This window comes from Babylonia areolata, chromosome 13 (assembly GCF_041734735.1).
Source record: "Babylonia areolata isolate BAREFJ2019XMU chromosome 13, ASM4173473v1, whole genome shotgun sequence".
In the NCBI taxonomy this organism is placed as follows: Eukaryota; Metazoa; Mollusca; class Gastropoda; order Neogastropoda; family Buccinidae; genus Babylonia; species Babylonia areolata.
Window position 1 is genome coordinate 40,148,798 of NC_134888.1, and position 20,000 is coordinate 40,168,797.

Genomic DNA, 20,000 nt, shown 5'->3' on the forward strand with positions numbered 1-20,000 from the left:
TGCGGTGTGGTGTGGTTGTTGTGTGGCCCGGAAGTGGTAAGAAACTCAAAATTCTGCTGCCCGACTCGTCCTCAGAAAGAAAAGATCTGAGCACATCACTCCTCTTTTGCAACATCTCCACTGGCTCCCTGTCTCACACCGAATAAAGTACAAGATCAGCACTCTATGCTACAAATGTATTCACAAATCAGCCCCTTCCTATCTCTGTGGCTGCCTTCACCTCTACACTCCATCTCGCTCACTACGAACAGCTTCGGATCCACTCCACTTACGCATACCCATATTCAAACTCTCGACTGTTGGCCGCCGTTCTTTCTCTGTCTCTGGACCTTGCAATTGGAATGAACTTCCTCTTTCGCTTCGTCAAGTCTCCACACTCAGCTCTTTCAAGTCTGGCCTTAAAACCCACCTCTTCCCAAAATAGCCTCCCTTCCCTGCCTCTTCCTTGCTTTAGTTTCTCCAGTTTTAGAGTTATGCGTGCGTGAGTATGACTGGTGCGAAAGCGCTTAGATTTGTCTATGCACAAGATTCAGCGCTATATAAGTACCATTATTATTATTATTATTATTTATTATTATTAAGTGATGCGAGTGGTAAGAAACTCTAGGGAGACCTGGAGCCAGTTGCGTTGCTCGGACGGAAGAGCCTAGTATGGTCGTAACCCCGCTACTATCTCTGTGTAGTATGGAACTTGCCAATGGGGTAGTTCGGTCAACGAAGGCATTTAGTCACGTGTAACTGTCAGAAAGTTAGAACCAAGCAACGTAACTGGCTCCTGGACAGTACAAGGTCTTCAGAGAAGAAGCCCCCCTCAGTCAAGTGTTTGGGCCCTGTGTGGTCTGGTGTTGTGTTGTGTTGTGTTGTGTTGAGTACCGCGGCAATGCAAGGGCATCCAGGAGTCATGACCTGGGTGCAGGCCTGGCTCCCTTAGACAGTAGGGAGTTAAGGGGCTGAAACTCTTGACTGAGGTTGGTGGGTGAGGGTTTCTTGATTCTCTGAAGACCTTGGGTTGATTGTCCAGTTCTCCCTAGAGTTTGTCAGTGTATTGTGTCCACTCCTGGGACTTTATTGTGGTGTGGTGTGGTGTGGTGTGGTGAGGTGCGGTATTGTGTCCACTCCTGGGACTTTATTGTGGTGTGGTGTGGTGTGATGTGGTGTGGTGTGGTGTGGTGTGGTGTGGTGTGGTGTGGTGAGGTGTGGTGTGGTGTGGTGTGGTGTGGTGAGGTGTGGTGTGGTGAGGTGAGGTGTGGTGTGGTGTGGTGTGGTGTGGTGAGGTGTGGTGTGGTGAGGTGTGGTGTGGTGTGGTGTCCACTCCTGTGACTTTTTATTGTGGTGTGGTGTGGTGTGGTGTGGTGTGGTGTGGTGTGGTGTGGTGTGGTGTGGTGAGGTGTGGTGTGGTGTGGTGTGGTGCGGTATTGTGTCCACTCCTGTGACTTTTTATTGTGGTGTGGTGGTTGTGTGTATCAGTATAGTCTTGTATTGTGCTGTGTTGTGTTGTGTTGCGTTAGGTTGTGTTGTATTGTATTGTTTTATATTGATGGTATTGTATTGATTCACACCTGTGAGTTTGATTGCGGAGTAGTGGTTGCGTGTTCTGGTATTATATTGTATTCACACATGTGGGTTTTTATTATGATGTTTGTGGTGTGGCGTGGTGGATGTGTGGTTTTGTGTTGTGTTCGCTCCCGTGAGTTCTTAAAATGTGGTGTGGTGTGGTGAGGTGAGGTGTGTGGTATGGTGTGGTGTGGTGAGGTGAAGTGTGTGGTGTGGTGTGGTGTGGTGAGGTGAGGTGTGTGGTATAGTGTGGTGTGGTGTCGTGAGGTGTGGTGTGGTGTGGTGAGGTGTGGTATGGTGTGGTGTGGTGAGGTGAGGTGTGGTGTGGTGTGGTGTCGTGAGGTGAGGTGTGGTGTGGTGTGGTGTGGTGTGGTGAGGTGTGGTGTGGTGTGGTGTGGTGTGGTGAGGTGTGGTGTGGTGTGGTGTGGTGTGGTGAGGTGTGGTATGCTGTGGTATGGTGTGGTGTGGTGAGGTGTGGTGTGGTTTCGTGAGGTGTGTGGTGTGGTGTGGTGTGGTGTGGTGAGGTGTCGTGTGGTGAGGTGTGAGGTGGTGAGGTGTGGTGTGATGTGGTGTGGTGTGGTGAGGTGTGTGGTATGGTGTGGTGTGGTGTCGTGAGGTGTGGTATGCTGTGGTATGCTGTGGTATGGTGTGGTGAGGTGTGGTGTGGTGAGGTGTGGTGTGGTGAGGTGTGGTGTGGTGTCGTGAGGTGAGGTGTGGTATGGTGTGGTGAGGTGTGGTATGCTGTGGTATGGTGTGGTGAGGTGAGGTGAGGTGTGGTGTGGTGTGGTGAGGTGTGAGGTGGTGAGGTGTGGTGTGGCATGGTGAGGTGTGGTGTGTGGTGTGGTGAGGTGTGGTTTGGTGTGGTGAGGTGTTGTGAGGTGTGGTGTGGTGTGGTGAGGTGTGGTGTGGTGTGTGGTGTGGTGAGGTGTGGTGTGGTGTGGTGAGGTCTGGTGTGGTGTGGTGAGGTGTGGTATGGTGTGGTGTGGTGTGGTATGGTGTGGTGTGGTATGGTGTGGTGTGGTGAGGTGTGGTATGGTGCAGTGAGGTGAGGTGTGGTGTGGTGTGGTGTGGTGTGGTGCAGTGAGGTGTGGTGTGGTATGGTGAGGTGTGGTGTGGTGAGGTGTGGTATGGTGCAGTGAGGTGAGGTGTGGTGTGGTGAGGTGTGGTGTGGTGTGGTGAAGTGAGGTGTGGTGTGGTGAGGTGAGGTGTGGTGTGGTGTGGTGTGGTGAGGTGTGGTGTGGTGTGGTGTGGTGTGGTGTGGTGTGGTGAGGTATGGTGTGGTGTGGTGAGGTGTGGTGTGGTGTGGTGAAGTGAGGTGCGGTATGGTGTGGTGTGGTGAAGTGAGGTGCGGTATGGTGTGGTGTGGTATGGTGTGGTGTGGTGTGGTGTGGTGAGGTGTGGTGTGGTGCGGTATGGTGTGGTGTGGTGTGGTGAGGTGTGGTGTGGTGCGGTATGGTGTGGTGTGGTGTGGTGAGGTGTGGTGTGGTGCGGTATGGTGTGGTGTGGTGTGGTGCGGTATGGTGTGGTGCGGTATGGTGTGGTGTGGTGTGGTGTGGTGAGGTGTGGTGTGGTGCGGTATGGTGTGGTGTGGTGAGGTGTGGTGTGGTGCGGTATGGTGTGGTGTGGTGTGGTGAGGTGCCGTGTGGTGTCGTGAGGTGTGGTGTGGTGTGGTGTAGTGAGGTGTTGTGAGGTGTGGTGAGGTGTGAGGTGATGAGGTGTGGTGTGGCATGGTGAGGTGTGGTGTGGTGAGGTGTGGTGTGGTGTCGTGAGGTGAGGTGTGGTGTGGTGTGGTGAGGTGTGGTGTGATGTGGTGTGGTGAGGTGTGTGGTATGGTGTCGTGAGGTGAGGTGTGGTGTGGTGTGGTGAGGTGTGGTATGCTGTGGTATGGTGTGGTGAGGTGTGGTGTGGTGAGGTGTGGTGTGGTGTGGTGAGGTGTTGTGAGGTGTGGTGTGGTGTGGTGTGGTGTGGCATGGTGAGGTGTGGTGTGTGGTGTGGTGAGGTGTGGTTTGGTGTGGTGAGGTGTGGTGTGGTGAGGTGTGGTATGGTGTGGTGAGGTGTTGTGTGGTGTGGTGTGTTGTGGTGAGGTGTGGTATGGTGAGGTGTTGTGTGGTGAGGTGTGGTGCAGTGAGGTGTGGTATGGTGAGGTGTGGTGTGGTGTGGTGTGGTCTTGTGAGGTGTTGTGTGGTGAGGTGTGGTGCAGTGAGGTGTGGTATGGTGTGGTGTGGTATGGTGAGGTGTGGTGTGGTGAGGTGTGGTGTGGTGAGGTGTGGTATGGTGTGGTGTGGTATGGTGAGGTGTGGTATGGTGCAGTGAGGTGTGGTGTGGTGTGGTGAGGTGCAGTGAGGTGTGGTGAGGTGTGGTGTGGTGAGGTGCAGTGAGGTGTGGTGTGGTGAGGTGTGGTGTGGTATGGTGTGGTGTGGTATGGTGAGGTGTGGTATGGTGCAGTGAGGTGAGGTGTGGTGTGGTGTGGTGTGGTGCAGTGAGGTGAGGTGTGGTGTGGTGTGGTGTGGTGTGGTGTGGTGTGGTGTGGTATGGTGCAGTGAGGTGAGGTGTGGTGTGGTGAGGTGTGGTGTGGTGTGGTGAAGTGAGGTGTGGTGTGGTGTGGTGTGGTGTGGTGTGTTGTGATGCGGTATGGTGTGGTGAGGTGTGGTGTGGTGTGGTGAGGTGCGGTATGGTGTGGTATCGTGTGGTGTGGTGTGGTGAGGTGCGGTATGGTGTGGTGTGGTGTGGTGAGGTGAGGTGTGGTGTGGTGTGGTGAGGTGAGGTGTGGTGTGGTGAGGTGCGGTGTGGTGTGGTGTGGTGTGGTGTGGTGTGGTGTGGTGTGGTGAGGTGTGGTGAGGTGCGGTATGGTGTGATGTGGTGAGGTGTGGTGAGGTGTGGTGTGGTGTGGTGTGGTGAGGTGAGGTGTGGTGTAGTATAGTATGTTGGTCGTGTATTCTGGTATTGTATTGTGCTGTGTTGTATTCACTCCTGTGTGTTAAGTACTGGCCACTGTGGGGATCGAGCCAGTGCGCTCAGTCTCTCGCTTCCTAGGCGGATGCGTTACCTCTAGGCCAACACTGCTTAGTGTGTTGTGGTGTGGTAGTGTTGTGCTGTGTTGTGTTATATCGTGCTTTATTGCGTTGCTTTGCGAAGTGTACTGCTATGTATTGAATATTTTTGCATTGTATTACATTGTATTGTACTGTATTGAATTGCGTGAAGTTTTTTTCTATTTAATAAAAAAAGAGTTATTGTCACAACATATAAATAAAATAAATACACAGACAAACAGATCTAAAACAGAATAGTTCCACCCCCATTGTTGCAGATCAAACAAACCAACCGAAATTAAAATCGATACACAAACGAAGAATCGTGCATCCTTTGTTGCAGATCATTCGTCGTCCGGCATCCTGGCGGTTCTGGCAGTGCTGGTGTCAACGTGCTTTGTCCAGCTTTTCATTGGAGAACAGAGGCAACAAGTGGACCAGTCAGCTTTCTGACAATGACCCGTGCCGACAAGCGAACGGAATCTGATTGGTCACCAGGGAAAGATGACATCAGATGAGCCAATGAAAAAACGAAAAGGAGAAAAAAAAAAGAAAAAAGAAAAAAAATCCCACATGCTGTGCAGACAGTGAGACACCAACATGTAGGCGAGAATGACTCCTTGTATAATACGATCGTATATCCCCGCCCCCCTCCCCTCCCTTACCCCTTTTAAACCGCCCCCTCCCCCAGCAGACCCCCGTTTCCCCTCTCCCATTTCTTCCTCGCCACATACCCGTTTGCCAGCGTAAACCTGATTTGATTTAATTACAAAACAACAACAACAGGAACAAAAAAATAAAAAAAATAAAAAATAACAACCCCTCGAAAAATGCACATTCCATTGCCTTGACGTCATTGTCGTGGGCATCTCTGTGATGACGTCATGAATCTCGTTTCCGCGCCGTTGCCGTTCATATGTGCGTCACACGTTTGGTGTTTGATACAGCAGTTTTGTATGTAATTGTTTTATATCTAGAAAAAAAGTAAAAGAAAAACAATATAGCCCTTGTGATTGCAGCTTAGACGGGAGATCATGACGAGTGCATTTCCATACTGTCAGTGTACAGGCCAGCGTAACACATCGTAGGTACTGTGCTGTATTTACACACACACACACACACACACACACACACACACACACACACTGTGCTGTATTTACACACACACACACACACACACACACACACACACACACACACTGTGCTGGATTCACACACACACACACACACACACACACACACACACACACACACACACACATACTGTGCTGGATTTACACACACACACACACACACACACACACACACACACACACACTGTGCTGTATTTACACACACACACACACACACACACACACACACACATACTGTGCTGGATTCACACACACACACACACACACACACACACACACACACTGTGCTGTATTTACACACACACACACACACACACACACACACACACACACACTGTGCTGTATTTACACACACACACACACACACACACACACACACTGTGCTGGATTCACACACACACACACACACACACACACACACACGAGTGCTGGATTTACAGGTCACACAACTCCGTTCGAAAGGAGTTACGTTCGTCACACTGGTGTCAGTTCCTATGGACTAACTGGATGAAAATCCACTACAGAATATATACTGCAATCAGGATCGCACATTTAATTCACAACCCCGACAAACAAACAGGCGACATGATTGTCGGCCACACATTCCTTTCTCAAGCTGACAAACAGACAAACACTTAACCCCCCACCCCCCACCCCCCCCCAACAAAAATTATCACGTAAACGAAATCGATATAAGAACCAAACCCTTAGTCGTTTTTTAGGGGGTGGGGTTGGAGAGGGGCAATTTTACCCCAAGTACATAAATAGCCAATTTTGCTTTCGGTATTAAAAAAAACTTTTCATCCTTTGGCCATTTCAGATAAAAAGGCAGTTTTGGGGCCAACTTTTTGCGAAATGCGATTTGGTGAAATTATGCGCCTGTAGGCTATTGCAGTTTGTTTTTTTCATCCACCAAAGTTGCGTTGCCCGTCCGTCGTGTATTTGTATTGAGGGGAACGGTGTAAAGAACATCATTTCGCTGCAGCCGCATCATCCAAGACCTTCACAGACGAACATCATTTCGCTGCAGCCGCATCATCCAAGACCTTCACAGACGAACATCATTTCGCTGCAGCCGCATCATCCAAGACCTTCACAGACGAACATCATTTCGCTGCAGCCGCATCATCCAAGACCTTCACAGACGCGCACTCATACAGTGGGGAACATAAAAAAATTGTGGAATATCAGAAAAAAACAACAACCCAGAAATGAAAGCTTCGGTATTGATTTTACACATTTTCCTCTCAACTGTTAAGGCTGTTGGGAAAAAAATGTTGTTCTAGAGAGGTCCCCCCCCTTCCTTTTCATCAAGATATGTTATTCATATTATGTATTTTCAACTTGTCAACGAATTGACGACGTGACGTGTGACGGTGACTGTTAATTGCTGTGTAAAGGACTGACCATCGTTGACAGGTTGTTAATTGCTGTGTAAAGGACTGACCATCGTTGACAGGTTGTTAATTGCTGTGTAAAGGACTGACCATTGTTGACAGGTTGTTAATTGCTGTGTAAAGGACTGACCATCGTTGACAGGTTGTTAATTGCTGTGTAAAGGACTGACCATTGTTGACAGGTTGTTAATTGCTGTGTAAAGGACTGACCATCGTTGACAGGTTGTTAATTGCTGTGTAAAGGACTGACCATCGTTGACAGGTTGTTAATTGCTGTGTAAAGGACTGACCATTGTTGACAGGTTGTTAATTGCTGTGTAAAGGACTGACCATCGTTGACAGGTTGTTAATTGCTGTGTAAAGGACTGACCATCGTTGACAGGTTGTTAATTGCTGTGTAAAGGACTGACCATCGTTGACAGGTTGTTAATTGCTGTGTAAAGGACTGACCATCGTTGACAGGTTGTTAATTGCTGTGTAAAGGACTGACCATTGTTGACAGGTTGTTAATTGCTGTGTAAAGGACTGACCATCGTTGACAGGTTGTTAATTGCTGTGTAAAGGACTGACCATTGTTGACAGGTTGTTAATTGCTGTGTAAAGGACTGACCATCGTTGACAGGTTGTTAATTGCTGTGTAAAGGACTGATCATCGTTGACAGGTTGTTAATTGCTGTGTAAAGGACTGACCATCGTTGACAGGTTGTTAATTGCTGTGTAAAGGACTGACCATCGTTGACAGGTTGTTAATTGCTGTGTAAAGGACTGACCATCGTTGACAGGTTGTGAAGAAAGAGAACAGAGGGAACAACACAGCTATTTTGTTACTCAGCACAATGTGCCGATGCGAAAAGTAAAGTTTGTTGATACAAAAAGTTGCACATGTGAATCGTCCAAGACCTTTTTTTTTTCTTTGTGTCACTCCTCCTTACCGTTCGTTCATCTCGGTGGAGACGAGGAGAGAGAAAGATTTCAGTCTGTTCTACTTTGTACAGAAAACTGAACCAATCGTGTGTCTTAGTGAACTGAATGATCATCTGGCGGGTTAGTTTCATTGGCTTGTTAGTCCCCGCCCCCCCGCCCCCTACCACCCTCACCCCCTCCATGGTGATCAAGCTTTTTTTTCTTTTTTTTTAATTTAACATGTTAGATTCCAATCGCCTGATATGAACTTTCATTGTTTTGTTTAACCCTCCCACCATGTGTACATAATCTTATTGGTTCTTTTTTTTTTTTTAAACATCATTTATGAACGTTTATTTGATAGACATGTCGGATGTACAAAAAACTGTAGGGTTTTTATGGTGACGATGATGATTTTACTCGAAGACTAAGTGTGTGTTTTTTTAAGATGTTCTATGTGTGCTAAAGTGGGATAGACGTGCTTGAAATCAAAAGCGCCACTGTACAGTTCTGTTGTGGTGATGCTGCAGTGTGTGCTCAACAGGAAAGGACCAAGCTGTTTGGAAATGTCTGTCATACCACCATCAGAGTAATGTTTGAAATATGTCTGTCATACCACCATCAGAGTAATGTTTGAAATTTGTCTGTCATACCACCATCAGAGTAATGTTTGAAATTTGTCTGTCATACCATCACCGGAGTAATGTTTGAAATATGTGTCATACCATCACCGGAGTAATGTTTGAAATATGTGTCATACCATCACCGGAGTAATGTTTGAAATATGTCTGTCATACCATCACCGGAGTAATGTTTGAAATATGTGTCATACCATCACCGGAGTAATGTTTGAAATATGTCTGTCATACCATCACCGGAGTAATGTTTGAAATTGTCTGGCATAGCATTACCGGAAAAAGTGTTTGAAATTGTCTGTCATACCATCACCGGAGTAAATAGTCATAGTTTTCAACAACAGTGTTGCTGTATGTACAAAGCCGTTTCTGATGTTGCTTACAGCTCTCTTTAATGTCCATGGAACGAGCGGAGTGTATCTGATGAATTATTTCCACACACACATCATTTACCATCAGACGGATACAGTTTCTTTGCAAATTCGCCATTGAAGTAGTGGAATATTTCTTTCATGCTCTATGTGATAGAAAACTAAAGTCAGCTTCTTCTTTATACCAGGACATGTTACTAGGCTTAGTTTTATCTGACTCACGATGACCAAGAGAGAAGCTGACAATCATTGATTGACATTGGAAAGAGTTGAGGAATAATGCCAAGCGTGATGAGTGCCTTGATTGCAGGAAGAGCAAATTGTTTTATTTTCGTCGTCTTTGTGTCCCGTTGATGGCATTGTATTGTCTGGCTCTTTCGGAGAGTGAAGCCTGTGTCTTTGAAGGAAGACAAGTTGTTAGATGACTGTGCTGCGGAGAAAACTGTGTGATCTGTCATATTACAGACTGAAGTAGTGTTTGTTAAATAACAAAATAAACCTTTTTTTATAAAAAGAAAAGCTGAAATGGGTTATTGGAGGATACTAGATGAGGAGAGGAAGAGATTACAAATCATGAATTCAACAGACCTGAATGGAGTCTTGAAGAAGGCAGACCGATAAGAAAGCCCAGGACAAATTCAGAAGGGATTAGGCGGACGACTGTTTTCGAATTTCCTCGCTTTTTATGTGTGTGTGGCCAGTTTGTGTTCGCGCTCGTGTGTATGTGCGTGCATGCGTAAGCACGTGTGCGCGTGTGTGTGTTAAAGAAGGGTGGATAGCGATGCATTTTTTGGTTATCAAAGGAGCTAAAAACACTGTAGGTTTACTTACAGTTTTAATTGTAGGTTCTTAAAGGAGGAAGATAAAAAGGTTCAAGAAGAAAGTGAACAGGCGGGATATTCAAGATATCCTTTTTTATCCTTTGTATATCCAGAGTTTTAAGCACTTGGGAGTAATAGTTGTGTCCTCTCCTCCTGTTGCACAAGAGTACAGCATGCTCATCGTCATTCTGTTGAAATCGTTCACAGTCTTCATTTTGACTGTTAAAAAAAAAAAAAGAAAAGAAAAGAAAAAAGCAATGGAGGCCTATAATCGTGACTGTTCGATTGCAGTTGCTCAGAAACTCGGTACCCGTCTTTCATTGATGTTGAATCAATTGATCCTCTTCGTCGTCTTGGTGGATTTTATTTCGGGTGCTCGGAATTACGCAAGGAAACCCACTGTTGCGTCCCCTTTTTATATACTGAAAATTGTCAGACCTACTTCACGTGAACACTTAACGTTCCTTGAGTTTCTGTCTGTTTTGTTTGCCCACATGTGCCCGTTTGTGATGGAAAATAATCTACATATTGGATCTTCTATGTTAGTAATAATGTTTTGATATCAACTTTTTTTTATATATAGAAACACATTGTTCACATGATTGTCGATGATAGCGTTGAAGGAGGTATGTTTGGTTTACAATCGATTTTTCAGTTTTGTCATTTTGAGTTTGTGGATTTTTAGCGGTTCATGTATTTTCAGTTTTGTCATTTTGGGTTTGCAGTTTTTGGGGGTTCGTGTTCATCTTTTGTACTGCACTTTGGACATTTTTTCGGTGTTCACGTGTTTTCCTCGTGGGGGGTGGTTTTGCTGTGCCGTACACAACATCATTGGAATCGAACTTTTCCTCTCTTTTGTTGTTGATGATTTTTCTCTCACTGTTTGTATAGTACAGCGTAGGTTCCTGATTCCAGTATTTCGTTCCTGAGACGAATGACAATGTGTTGATTTGAATTCTGTGTTTTTCACAGGAGGAAGTGTGCTTGATGGCAGGAATGGGGAAGACAAAAAATGAGGTTTTTACTGTCTATGATGGAAAAGGTTTAGACACGTTCATTGACTGGCTTTTTTGAAATTTTGTTTTTTGAAGTCTTCATTTTGCTCGTTTTATGATTTTAAACTTGATCGTTCTCACTCTCATTGACGAGAGTCTGTGGGCTTTTGTGTGTGTGTGTGTGTGTGTGTGTGTGTGTGTGTTTTCAAGCTGGGGTAATGAACGATCGCTTGGAGATAAAAACTCTGGCAAAATCGCCCGTTCTGTAAAACAATTTCCTTCAAATATTTTCTGAAGTATTTGGTGAGTGAAAACTGGACAGATTCTAATCCACGATTTTAACCCTGTCGGCGTCATGGTCTTGTCACAAGTACATTGGCTTCAGAATTTGGTGCATTGTAAATATCCGTTCGAGATGATTGTATTTGTCACTAAAATGTAGCTTGTGTTTCATTCAGAATAATCATTATCCAGTGAACTTGAACTTTACATTACATACGTGTCTGTCAGTAAAATACAACTTTGTTACACTTAGCAGTGACAGCTTCAAAAAACTTGAAAAGCTGTCCTGAACTCAGGTAGGTTATAAATGGACATGAATGTTGAATAACACAAAATCCATACTTCTTATAGATCTCTGTATTCTGAACTCAGGCAAACATACAAACTTCATACTCATATCCTTGTATTTGTGCGTCTGTTGAACGTTGTCTTGTGATGATTTTTTGCATTAACAGAGTTTTCACTATGGACGGGTTTTTTTTTCTTTTTCTTTTTTTTTTCTTTTTATGAAAGTGCATTTTGCCAAGGTTCACGTTCACAATAAGATGGAATTCAGCTTTTCTAGTACAAGGGTGATCCTTTCGTAATATTCGCTATGTCCGCCACAGTCTCTCTGTCTGTCTGTCTGTCAGTTTCTCTGTCTGTCTGTCTGTCTCTGTCTGTCTGTCTCTCTCTATATGTGTCTGTGAGTGTATATATGTAAACAAAGTTTCTTGATGACATTTGTTTATAAGGGTATATGGATAGTTTATTATCTTTTTCTTTTTGCCTATTATGGTGCATAGATTTTGTTGTAAATATGTATTTGCTAAGAAGCGGTTTATCCCTTGATTCATATCTGCCTTAGTAATTTCACGAAATAAGACGTCTTGTGACAGCAGCAACAATTCTGCATCGTGATGTGCCCCCCCCCTCCTCCCCCCCGAAAAAACGACAACAACATCACATTGCTCTCCATTTCACTTTCTTTAGAAAAGAAACATTTCTTGTTTTTTTCTTACTTAAACATTAGTGTCTGCCACCTGATAAGAAAAAATCAAAAACAAATTTTTGAGAATAAAACAAATTACCGGTTGTAAAGAAAAAACGAAGTTAAACGCGGTGTTCTTGAAACGGGCACATTGGTTGGTCAGCCTTGTTGTCAAAAGATAAGCAATGCAAGGTTCTTAGAAAGAAAACTGTGCATGGATACCATGAAGAATAAAATGTTGTTTTTTTGTTTTTTTTTAAGCATGAAGTTTATTAGCTTGGTGAAGGTAGAATTAGATTGTTTTTTAAGCACTAAGTTTATTAGCTTGTTTTGTCACCAGTCTGACACACGTCATTGTGTGTAAACTCCACATTGGAGCTGACGTCTTTCCGCTTTGCGCAAGTCTTTCCGCTTTTTTGTTGTGGCTTTCATATATATAGATATATATATATAATTAATCAATGGCAATGAAATAGTGCCCAAGACCCAAACATTTTTGTTGATTTTGGTCTTGCAGAGAACAGGTTTTTTTGTACAATATTTAACTCGTATTTCAACCCTCTGTTTTATGACAGGGGATGTTTTTGCTTTTTGGTTTACATTACTTTTTTTAAAAAAATCAACCTTTTGTTTTGGAACTGTGTTTTATGAGAATGAATTGTTTTGTTTCATAGCATGGCTATTATTTCAGTACCTTTTTTAAAAATGCGTTGAATACAAACTTTTTACAGTGAACCATTACTATTGTTTCAGTCACTTCTTTTGTCCTTTTCCCCTTTTTATTTTTTTTTCAGTTGGAAGCACACATGCGGTACTCACAGGTTGAGTTGATCCATGTCTCATGCAGTGTGGGTGACAATGATTATCTTGTCTGATTAAGGCATGGGCTTGTGGATACTGTTATCGATGTGTCATTAGTTTGACTTTGCCTCATTGGCTCAAGGAAACGTAGTCCGGGGAACGGTTGGAGCGCATGCGCCTATTTCGGTAAGAAGACGAAAAGCTACGGTGCTGCCTAACAAGTGTGTGTTCAGACGGTGAGTTCTCAAAATTGGGTCTTGGAATAATGGCGGCCCACACCAGGCAAAACATTTGTTGGGGGGATTGTAATATTTTGTTGTTGCCCCCCCCCCCCCCTCCTCCCCAACCCCCAACACCCAACCACACTTTTTTTCTTATTGCCATGGATCGTTTCCACTATTACAACCAGAATGCCAAAATATTCCAAATGAAAGATATGTGATTTGGGGTTTCCGCTTCAGAGACAGAGAAGGGGATTTGAATTTAATATGCGATTTGTTGGAGTTGGTTGCCTTTTAACAATTTTTTATGATGGCAGTGGGATTTTAAAATCTGTTGAAACAAGGTATCATTTTTCTCCGTGATGTTTTAAGATCGCACTGTTAAAAAACAACAACAACTGGTTAAGTTGTGAACTTTTCTGTCTGAAAACGCTGAGAGACACTGACACCATTCAGGATATGCAGACAGACGCGATACAAAGCTGTCTTCACCAAATGTCAATGTTTCAAAGCCTTTTGGAACATTTATTTTGGCACATTACAGGGGACTCTGCCATAGGGTTTTGATTAGAGCATGGTTCGTAAGTTGTCAGCTTAGCGCAACGTGAAATCACCAGTGTTGCTATTTCCTGCATATTCAACTGGAACAAGACGTGTGTCCCGTCTGTATTAAAAATAAATCGCTTGTATTATGGTTGTATAGTTTTGGTGTATTAAAAGCGATCACATTTGTTTTGGTGTACATGGGTTAGACTTTCCTGTATTCGTTGTAGGTTATGGTTTTTGATTCACCCTTTTCCCTGTTCATTTATAAAACTGGACTATCGTGCCCCCCCCTCCACCACCAACCCCCAACCCCCGCGACCCCCCTCCCTACTCCGCCCCATATAATTATATGTAATTCAGCACTGGTCACTCAGCGATATTGAAAATAATGACCTCACACCATTCAGACAGGGCGTATAATCTCCGTCAAATTTTTGTTTTAAAATTTCTTGTCGTGTCATTGAACATCTTTATTTGGTCAAAGGCAGGGCGTTAGTAACTTGTGTCTCGTCGTTTGAATTTTTTGGTCTTCTGTTTTTTCATTTTCATCCCACCAAAGTCACAGTTTTTACTCCCAGTTGAAAGTGGTGTGGATATTCAAAACATTGACAGTTCAACTATTTGCTCTTAATTGAAAAAAATAAAGATAAAAATAAAAACTTGATATCTTGCGCGTCTTCCTTAAATACACACGTGTGGAGCCCCCATTCCACACCTTGCCTCACCCGCCTCGCCACGTCATTGTCCGACACCATGACTTCGCCACGTCATTGTCCGACACCATGACTTCGCCACGTCATTGTCCGACACCATGACTTCGCCACGTCATTGTCCGACACCATGACTTCGCCACGTCATTGTCCGACACCATGACTTCGCCACGTCATTGTCCGACACCATGACTTCGCCACGTCATTGTCCGACACCATGACTTCGCCACGTCATTGTCCGACACCATGACTTCGCCACGTCATTGTCCGACACCATGACTTCGCCACGTCATTGTCCGACACCATGACTTCGCCACTTCGTCCCATACCCCCATACCCCAACTTCACCCCCCCCCCCTCTCTCCCAGCATCCATCCATTCATTATCTCAGCGTTGAAACTAACCACCCCCCCCTCTCTCCCAGCATCCATCCATTCATTATCTCAGCGTTGAAACTAACCACCCCCCCCCTCTCCCAGCATCCATCCATTCATTATCTCAGCGTTGAAACTAACCCCCCCCCTCTCTCCCAGCATCCATCCATTCATTATCTCAGCGTTGAAACTAACCACCCCCCCCTCTCTCCCAGCATCCATCCATTCATTATCTCAGCGTTGAAACTAACCACCCCATCTTCCCTCCCACCCCCTTTCACCTCGACCTTCCTCCCTTTTCCAAACGAAAACACTAAGTTAGGTGATTGAGGGTGATTGAGGGTGGTTGAGGGTGGTTGAGGGTGGAGCGAGAAATCATCTGATGGATGAGGTATGTGTACATAAAGTTGTTCGCTTCAAAACACCAACAGCAGTTTTGTATGGTCCATCTCCTTTCAGTTTCCCTTCTTTTCTTCAGCATTTCATTATTTCATTGGCTTTTAGTTTTTCAACCCCTTCTGATTTAGTTAGCAGGGACTTCGGGTGTGGTGGACATTGCTGTTTTGTCAGTTTGTCGTTTCGTTCTGAAGATGGGGTCTGTGTTAGCGTGCAGAATGAAATCATGCTTTTTGGACAACATGTACGATGCATTTGCTGATTGTTTGAATAAACATGTATGATGAATAACGTTTGGAACAGTGTCGCTTTCTTGATGTGGATATGCGATGAGTTCGCCTGCAAGCGTACATGCTTTGCATGAGTGTTTGCGCGTTGTGTTTTGTGTACGCGCGTGCGATCGTGTGTGTGTCTGTGTGTCTGTGTGTCTGTATGTGTGTGTCTGTGTCTGTGTCTCTATGTGTGTCTCTGTGTATATGATTATATGATTTGAAATCTGAACTATTTATACTAGTAACAACAGACATTCGGCTTCCACTTAAGCGGTAGATCATCCGACTGAATGATAGATTTTTGATGGCGTAGATACGTTTTATACATACCTATTTATCTGTTAGATATGTGAATGTAAATAATCAGTGATTCGCATCCCCATCTTTTGTTTTTAAGCATCTCTTCACACACACACACACACAGACACACACACACACACACACACACACACAGAGCGTTACAACACGAACATGTCATACTCCACACACACACACACACACACACACACACACAGAGCGTTACAACACGAACCATTCTCTCTTTCTACGGCAGATGTGTAAGTTGGCCAAAGTGCTAATATCTTCACCGTTGGAAAATAAAGATTCATTCATTCATTCTTATACTTGCAGAAGGGACAATATTCATCAGTCTTGCACTGCTCTATCAATCAGACCTGTTCAGCGAAAGGGAGACAGCTTGAATAAAAAAAAAAAGCATTCACTGCATGTCAAAACCCGCTTCAATTCGAACTCAAATGGACATCAGAGGACAATTATGACAGCGTTAATTCTCAAACTGTGTCGTGGAAACGTGGAATAAATCGAACTCTGATGTGGTAAACAAATGTACCAGCGCTAACTGCCTTCAAATATCGTTTGGATTTCGTGCTGAAAAGTTAAAGTGATAGTGATAAGAAACTCTAGGGAGAGCAGGAGAAGACAAGGTATTCAAAGAAGCCCCCCTCAGTCAAGTGGTTCGGCCCCTAACTCCTAAGGGGGCGGGGTCGCACCCAGGTCATGACTCTTGGATGCCCCTTGTATTGCCGCCTTTTTTTCCTTGTCCTTAGCAGGTTCGAACCCGCGCCTCCAGGGTGGTAGCCACTTCACAACTGAGTCACCTTTTCTGGTAGACGTTTTAACCACTGAGCCATCGTACGCCCAGTTTGAGTAGGGAAATTTAATTCATTCCTCCTCGACCAGATTCAGCTGGAACTCTTTTCTGCTGCTTCTGCCATTGCCTTGAGAGCCCTTGTCCTATCTCCACCAGAAATCGACAGCTGTTTGATGAGGCTGTATATACTAGCCCTTGTGTTAGCCTTCCGCTTGTGCCACGTTTAGTCGCCTTGCCACACTCACAACAGCGCCAGACTAGGTAACAGCCAGAAGACTTGTAGGCCTGTTGTAGGATTAGATGAAAAGTTACAACAGACCAAGAAATATTATCAAGATCAGATAACGGCTTAACAGCTTTACCAATCTGCGAATCATACATCATAATTATCATATCATAGCATATACGTTTTTTATGTGGTGTGATGGCCTAGAGGTAATGCGTCCGCCTAGGAAGCGAGAGAATCTGAGCGCGCTGGTTCCAATCACGGCTCAGCCGCCGATATTTTTTCCCCTCCACTAGACTTTGAGTGGTGGTCTGGACGCTAGTCATTCGGATGAGACGATAAACCGAGGTCCCGTATGCAGCATGCACTTAGCGCACGTTAAAGAACCCACGGCAACGAAAAGGGTTGTGGCCTGGCAAAATTCTGTAGAAAAATCCACTTCGATAGGAAAAACAAATAAAACTGCACGAAGGAAAAAAAATACAAAACAAGAGAGGCAAGGCCTTTAAGACTCACTTGTGATACGCTTAAAAAAATCTTATCGTTAAAATGTTTTCTGTATTTGTTATTATAAAGTTTCGGGTTAAAAAAAGGAAAAAAGGAATAGCCCTGAAGACAGAATCGAACCCCGCTTGATCGGGTGATAAGAAACTGTCTTTCTCAATATGCTATCGTGGCTCCTTAACTAAAGTTAAAAAAATTAGCATTTAAACATGCTTTTTTAAGGGCGATAAATCGATTGCGGTATTCGCTGTGAGAACGCTGTTAAATCATATTACTCTGATGTATCTTGGGCATTCAAAAAAATCTTTAAGGGCAATTAAGAATTCTTTTTAAGTCCGCGGTAAAGGAGACGTGGCTATCACCGCAATCACACTGCAACATTTAGGCGTTTTCTCTGGATCTAGATAGATGTACAAGTTTAGTTACACCCGCCGGGAATGTACGACACGGTCGATTCAATTTCTCTTTTGTGTTCATTCTAGTTTTCTAGCTTTAAAGTTGATATGAAAATTGAGTATTTTGTTAAACTAATAACATGTAGAGCCAAGTACAAGTACTTCTAAACATCGTATGAAGTGAAAAGGACTTAATTTTTAAAAGTTAAGACTGGAAATTTTTTACGTTTCATCAAGGGTATTAACTCTCATGGTTTATCATTTTGTAACTGTAAATTCCAACTGATTTTGTTGATACATTTATGGCAGTTTGGGGCATAATCCAGTCTCTGAATAAATATTTAACGGTCTCCTTCTCCAACTTTCCATCACATGTTATCGTGTATTGTCGAGTGAATATAGGATTGAACGGGCAGGTCAACAACTTGAAACAAAATGGCGTCCTTCACGTTCGCGAGGAATATGAACACGGGCTTTGAATATGTATAAATCTGTGTTGGCAACTGATTTTTGCGCATGACCTTCAGGGCTCAGCCAATAGATCTGTAACGTCCACTCGCAGTATTGATTTTAGTATTTTCCGAAAAAGACCACTTGGGCGAATGAACATAGTGAAAGTCCTGTATACTGAGAGTAAAACACACAAGCTTTTTATGTATTGAGTAAAATTTCAAAATGTAATGTTTAACATGAGAAAGATCAGTTTAAAGCAAATTAACACCCCCTAGCATTAATTACAGATTAATTTCCCTTTTTTACTATCTGCACCAAAACGTTTACAAAATAAATAAAACTTCCATGCTTAGCAAAAGAAGTTCCTGTTTGAACAAAAAATGATAAAAATGTTATTGTGTCAGAATATCAGATCAAAGTGCCAAGTTTAGAGAATTAAAAAAACCCAAGCAAACACAAAAAAACCCCAGTAAATTCAGTTTGCATATAATTTGGCTTCTTTTTAAAAAAAATATTTTTTGGTGCCCATCCCAGAGGTGCAATATTGTTTTAAACAAGATGACTGGAAAGAAATGCCAAATTTGGTGTCAGCTGACAAAGTATTTGCAGAGAAAATGGCAATGTTAAAGTTTACCACACACACACACACACACACACACACAGAGACAACCGAACACCGGGTTAAAACATGGGTGGCGCTGTAGTGTAGCTGTAGTGTAGCTGTAGTGTAGCGACACGCTCTCCCTGGTGAGAGGAACCCGAATTTCACACAGACAAATCTGTTGTAAAAAAAAAAAAAAAAAAAAAAAAAAAAAAAAAGAAGAAGAAGAAGAAGAAAAAAAGAAATACAAATACAAATATCAAATATCCTATCCTGTTCTATCCTGTCCTATATCAAGTGCTTCCAGCCGTCCTTCAGCAAAGCTTGCTAGTTATCCGCATGTCTCAGCAAACAAATTATCGACCGTGATAAAGGATTGCCAACTTACAATACTATATATATATATATATATATATATATATGCGGATTCTGCCGTACACACACACACACACACACACACACACATATATATATATATATATATGGCAGAATCCGTACCCTCCGAGCCAGGCGCGACTTTCACCTGCGACAACTGCAACAGAGCGTGCCGATCCAGAATGGGACTGTACAGCCACAGCAGGCGCTGCAACTTGACATCTTGACTGAACTATACACAGGGTTCCATTGTCCCCCGAGACTGACGGACGCCAACAATATATATATATATATGTGTGTGTGTGTGTGTGCATATCATGAGCTCTTCCTCTGACGCACACTAGGACCATGAGCGCTTACAATTGCAATGTGAATTACAATGTGAATGTTAGAAAAAACCAGATGATACAAAATCTAACAAACAAGGCACTGTTATCAGAATCATACAAACAAGACAAATGGATTGTGTCATTGACAACACACACACAGAGGAGGAAAACGAACGATTTTTTAATACATTATAAACTTCCCGAATAAGCGAATGAAATCTATACCTTGTAACCCCCCCCCCCCCCCGCCCCCTTTTTTTAAATCTTCGTGCGGCTTGACGTTTTTTTCTGCCACGTGCAGTACGAAGTGACCACTCGTCAGCTCTCAACTGGACGCGCCAGCAGTGCAATTCCGGCTGAGAGAGGTTAGTTTCCACTGTTGTTTTGTCTGGACTTGGCTTGGACCTGAACAACGGGTATGAGCTGTGAATTAGTGTTCCTTGGCGAAAGGGTCATCATCATCATCATCAGTATCATCATGTCCCTCAACTGAGGAGTCGTTGAGCTGAGGAGACAGATGGCCTCCCCTGCGCCGTTCTGTTGGGTGCTTTCCAGATACATTGGAGAAGTTCATCCTGTCCATTCGGTGATGG

At 43.9% G+C, this 20,000-nt stretch overlaps 1 protein-coding gene across 1 annotated transcript in view; it reads left to right on the top strand.

The window, feature by feature from the left end:
• LOC143289276 (semaphorin-5A-like) overlaps positions 1 to 15,434 on the top strand; it is a 200,424-nt gene extending 184,990 nt beyond the window's left edge. The window contains exon 10 of the mRNA XM_076598278.1: positions 4,930 to 15,434. Coding sequence (XP_076454393.1) covers positions 4,930 to 5,039 — 110 coding nt within the window. The 3' untranslated portion in view covers positions 5,040 to 15,434. The remainder of the gene's footprint in view (positions 1 to 4,929) is intronic.
• The last annotated feature ends 4,566 nt before the right edge of the window (positions 15,435 to 20,000 follow it).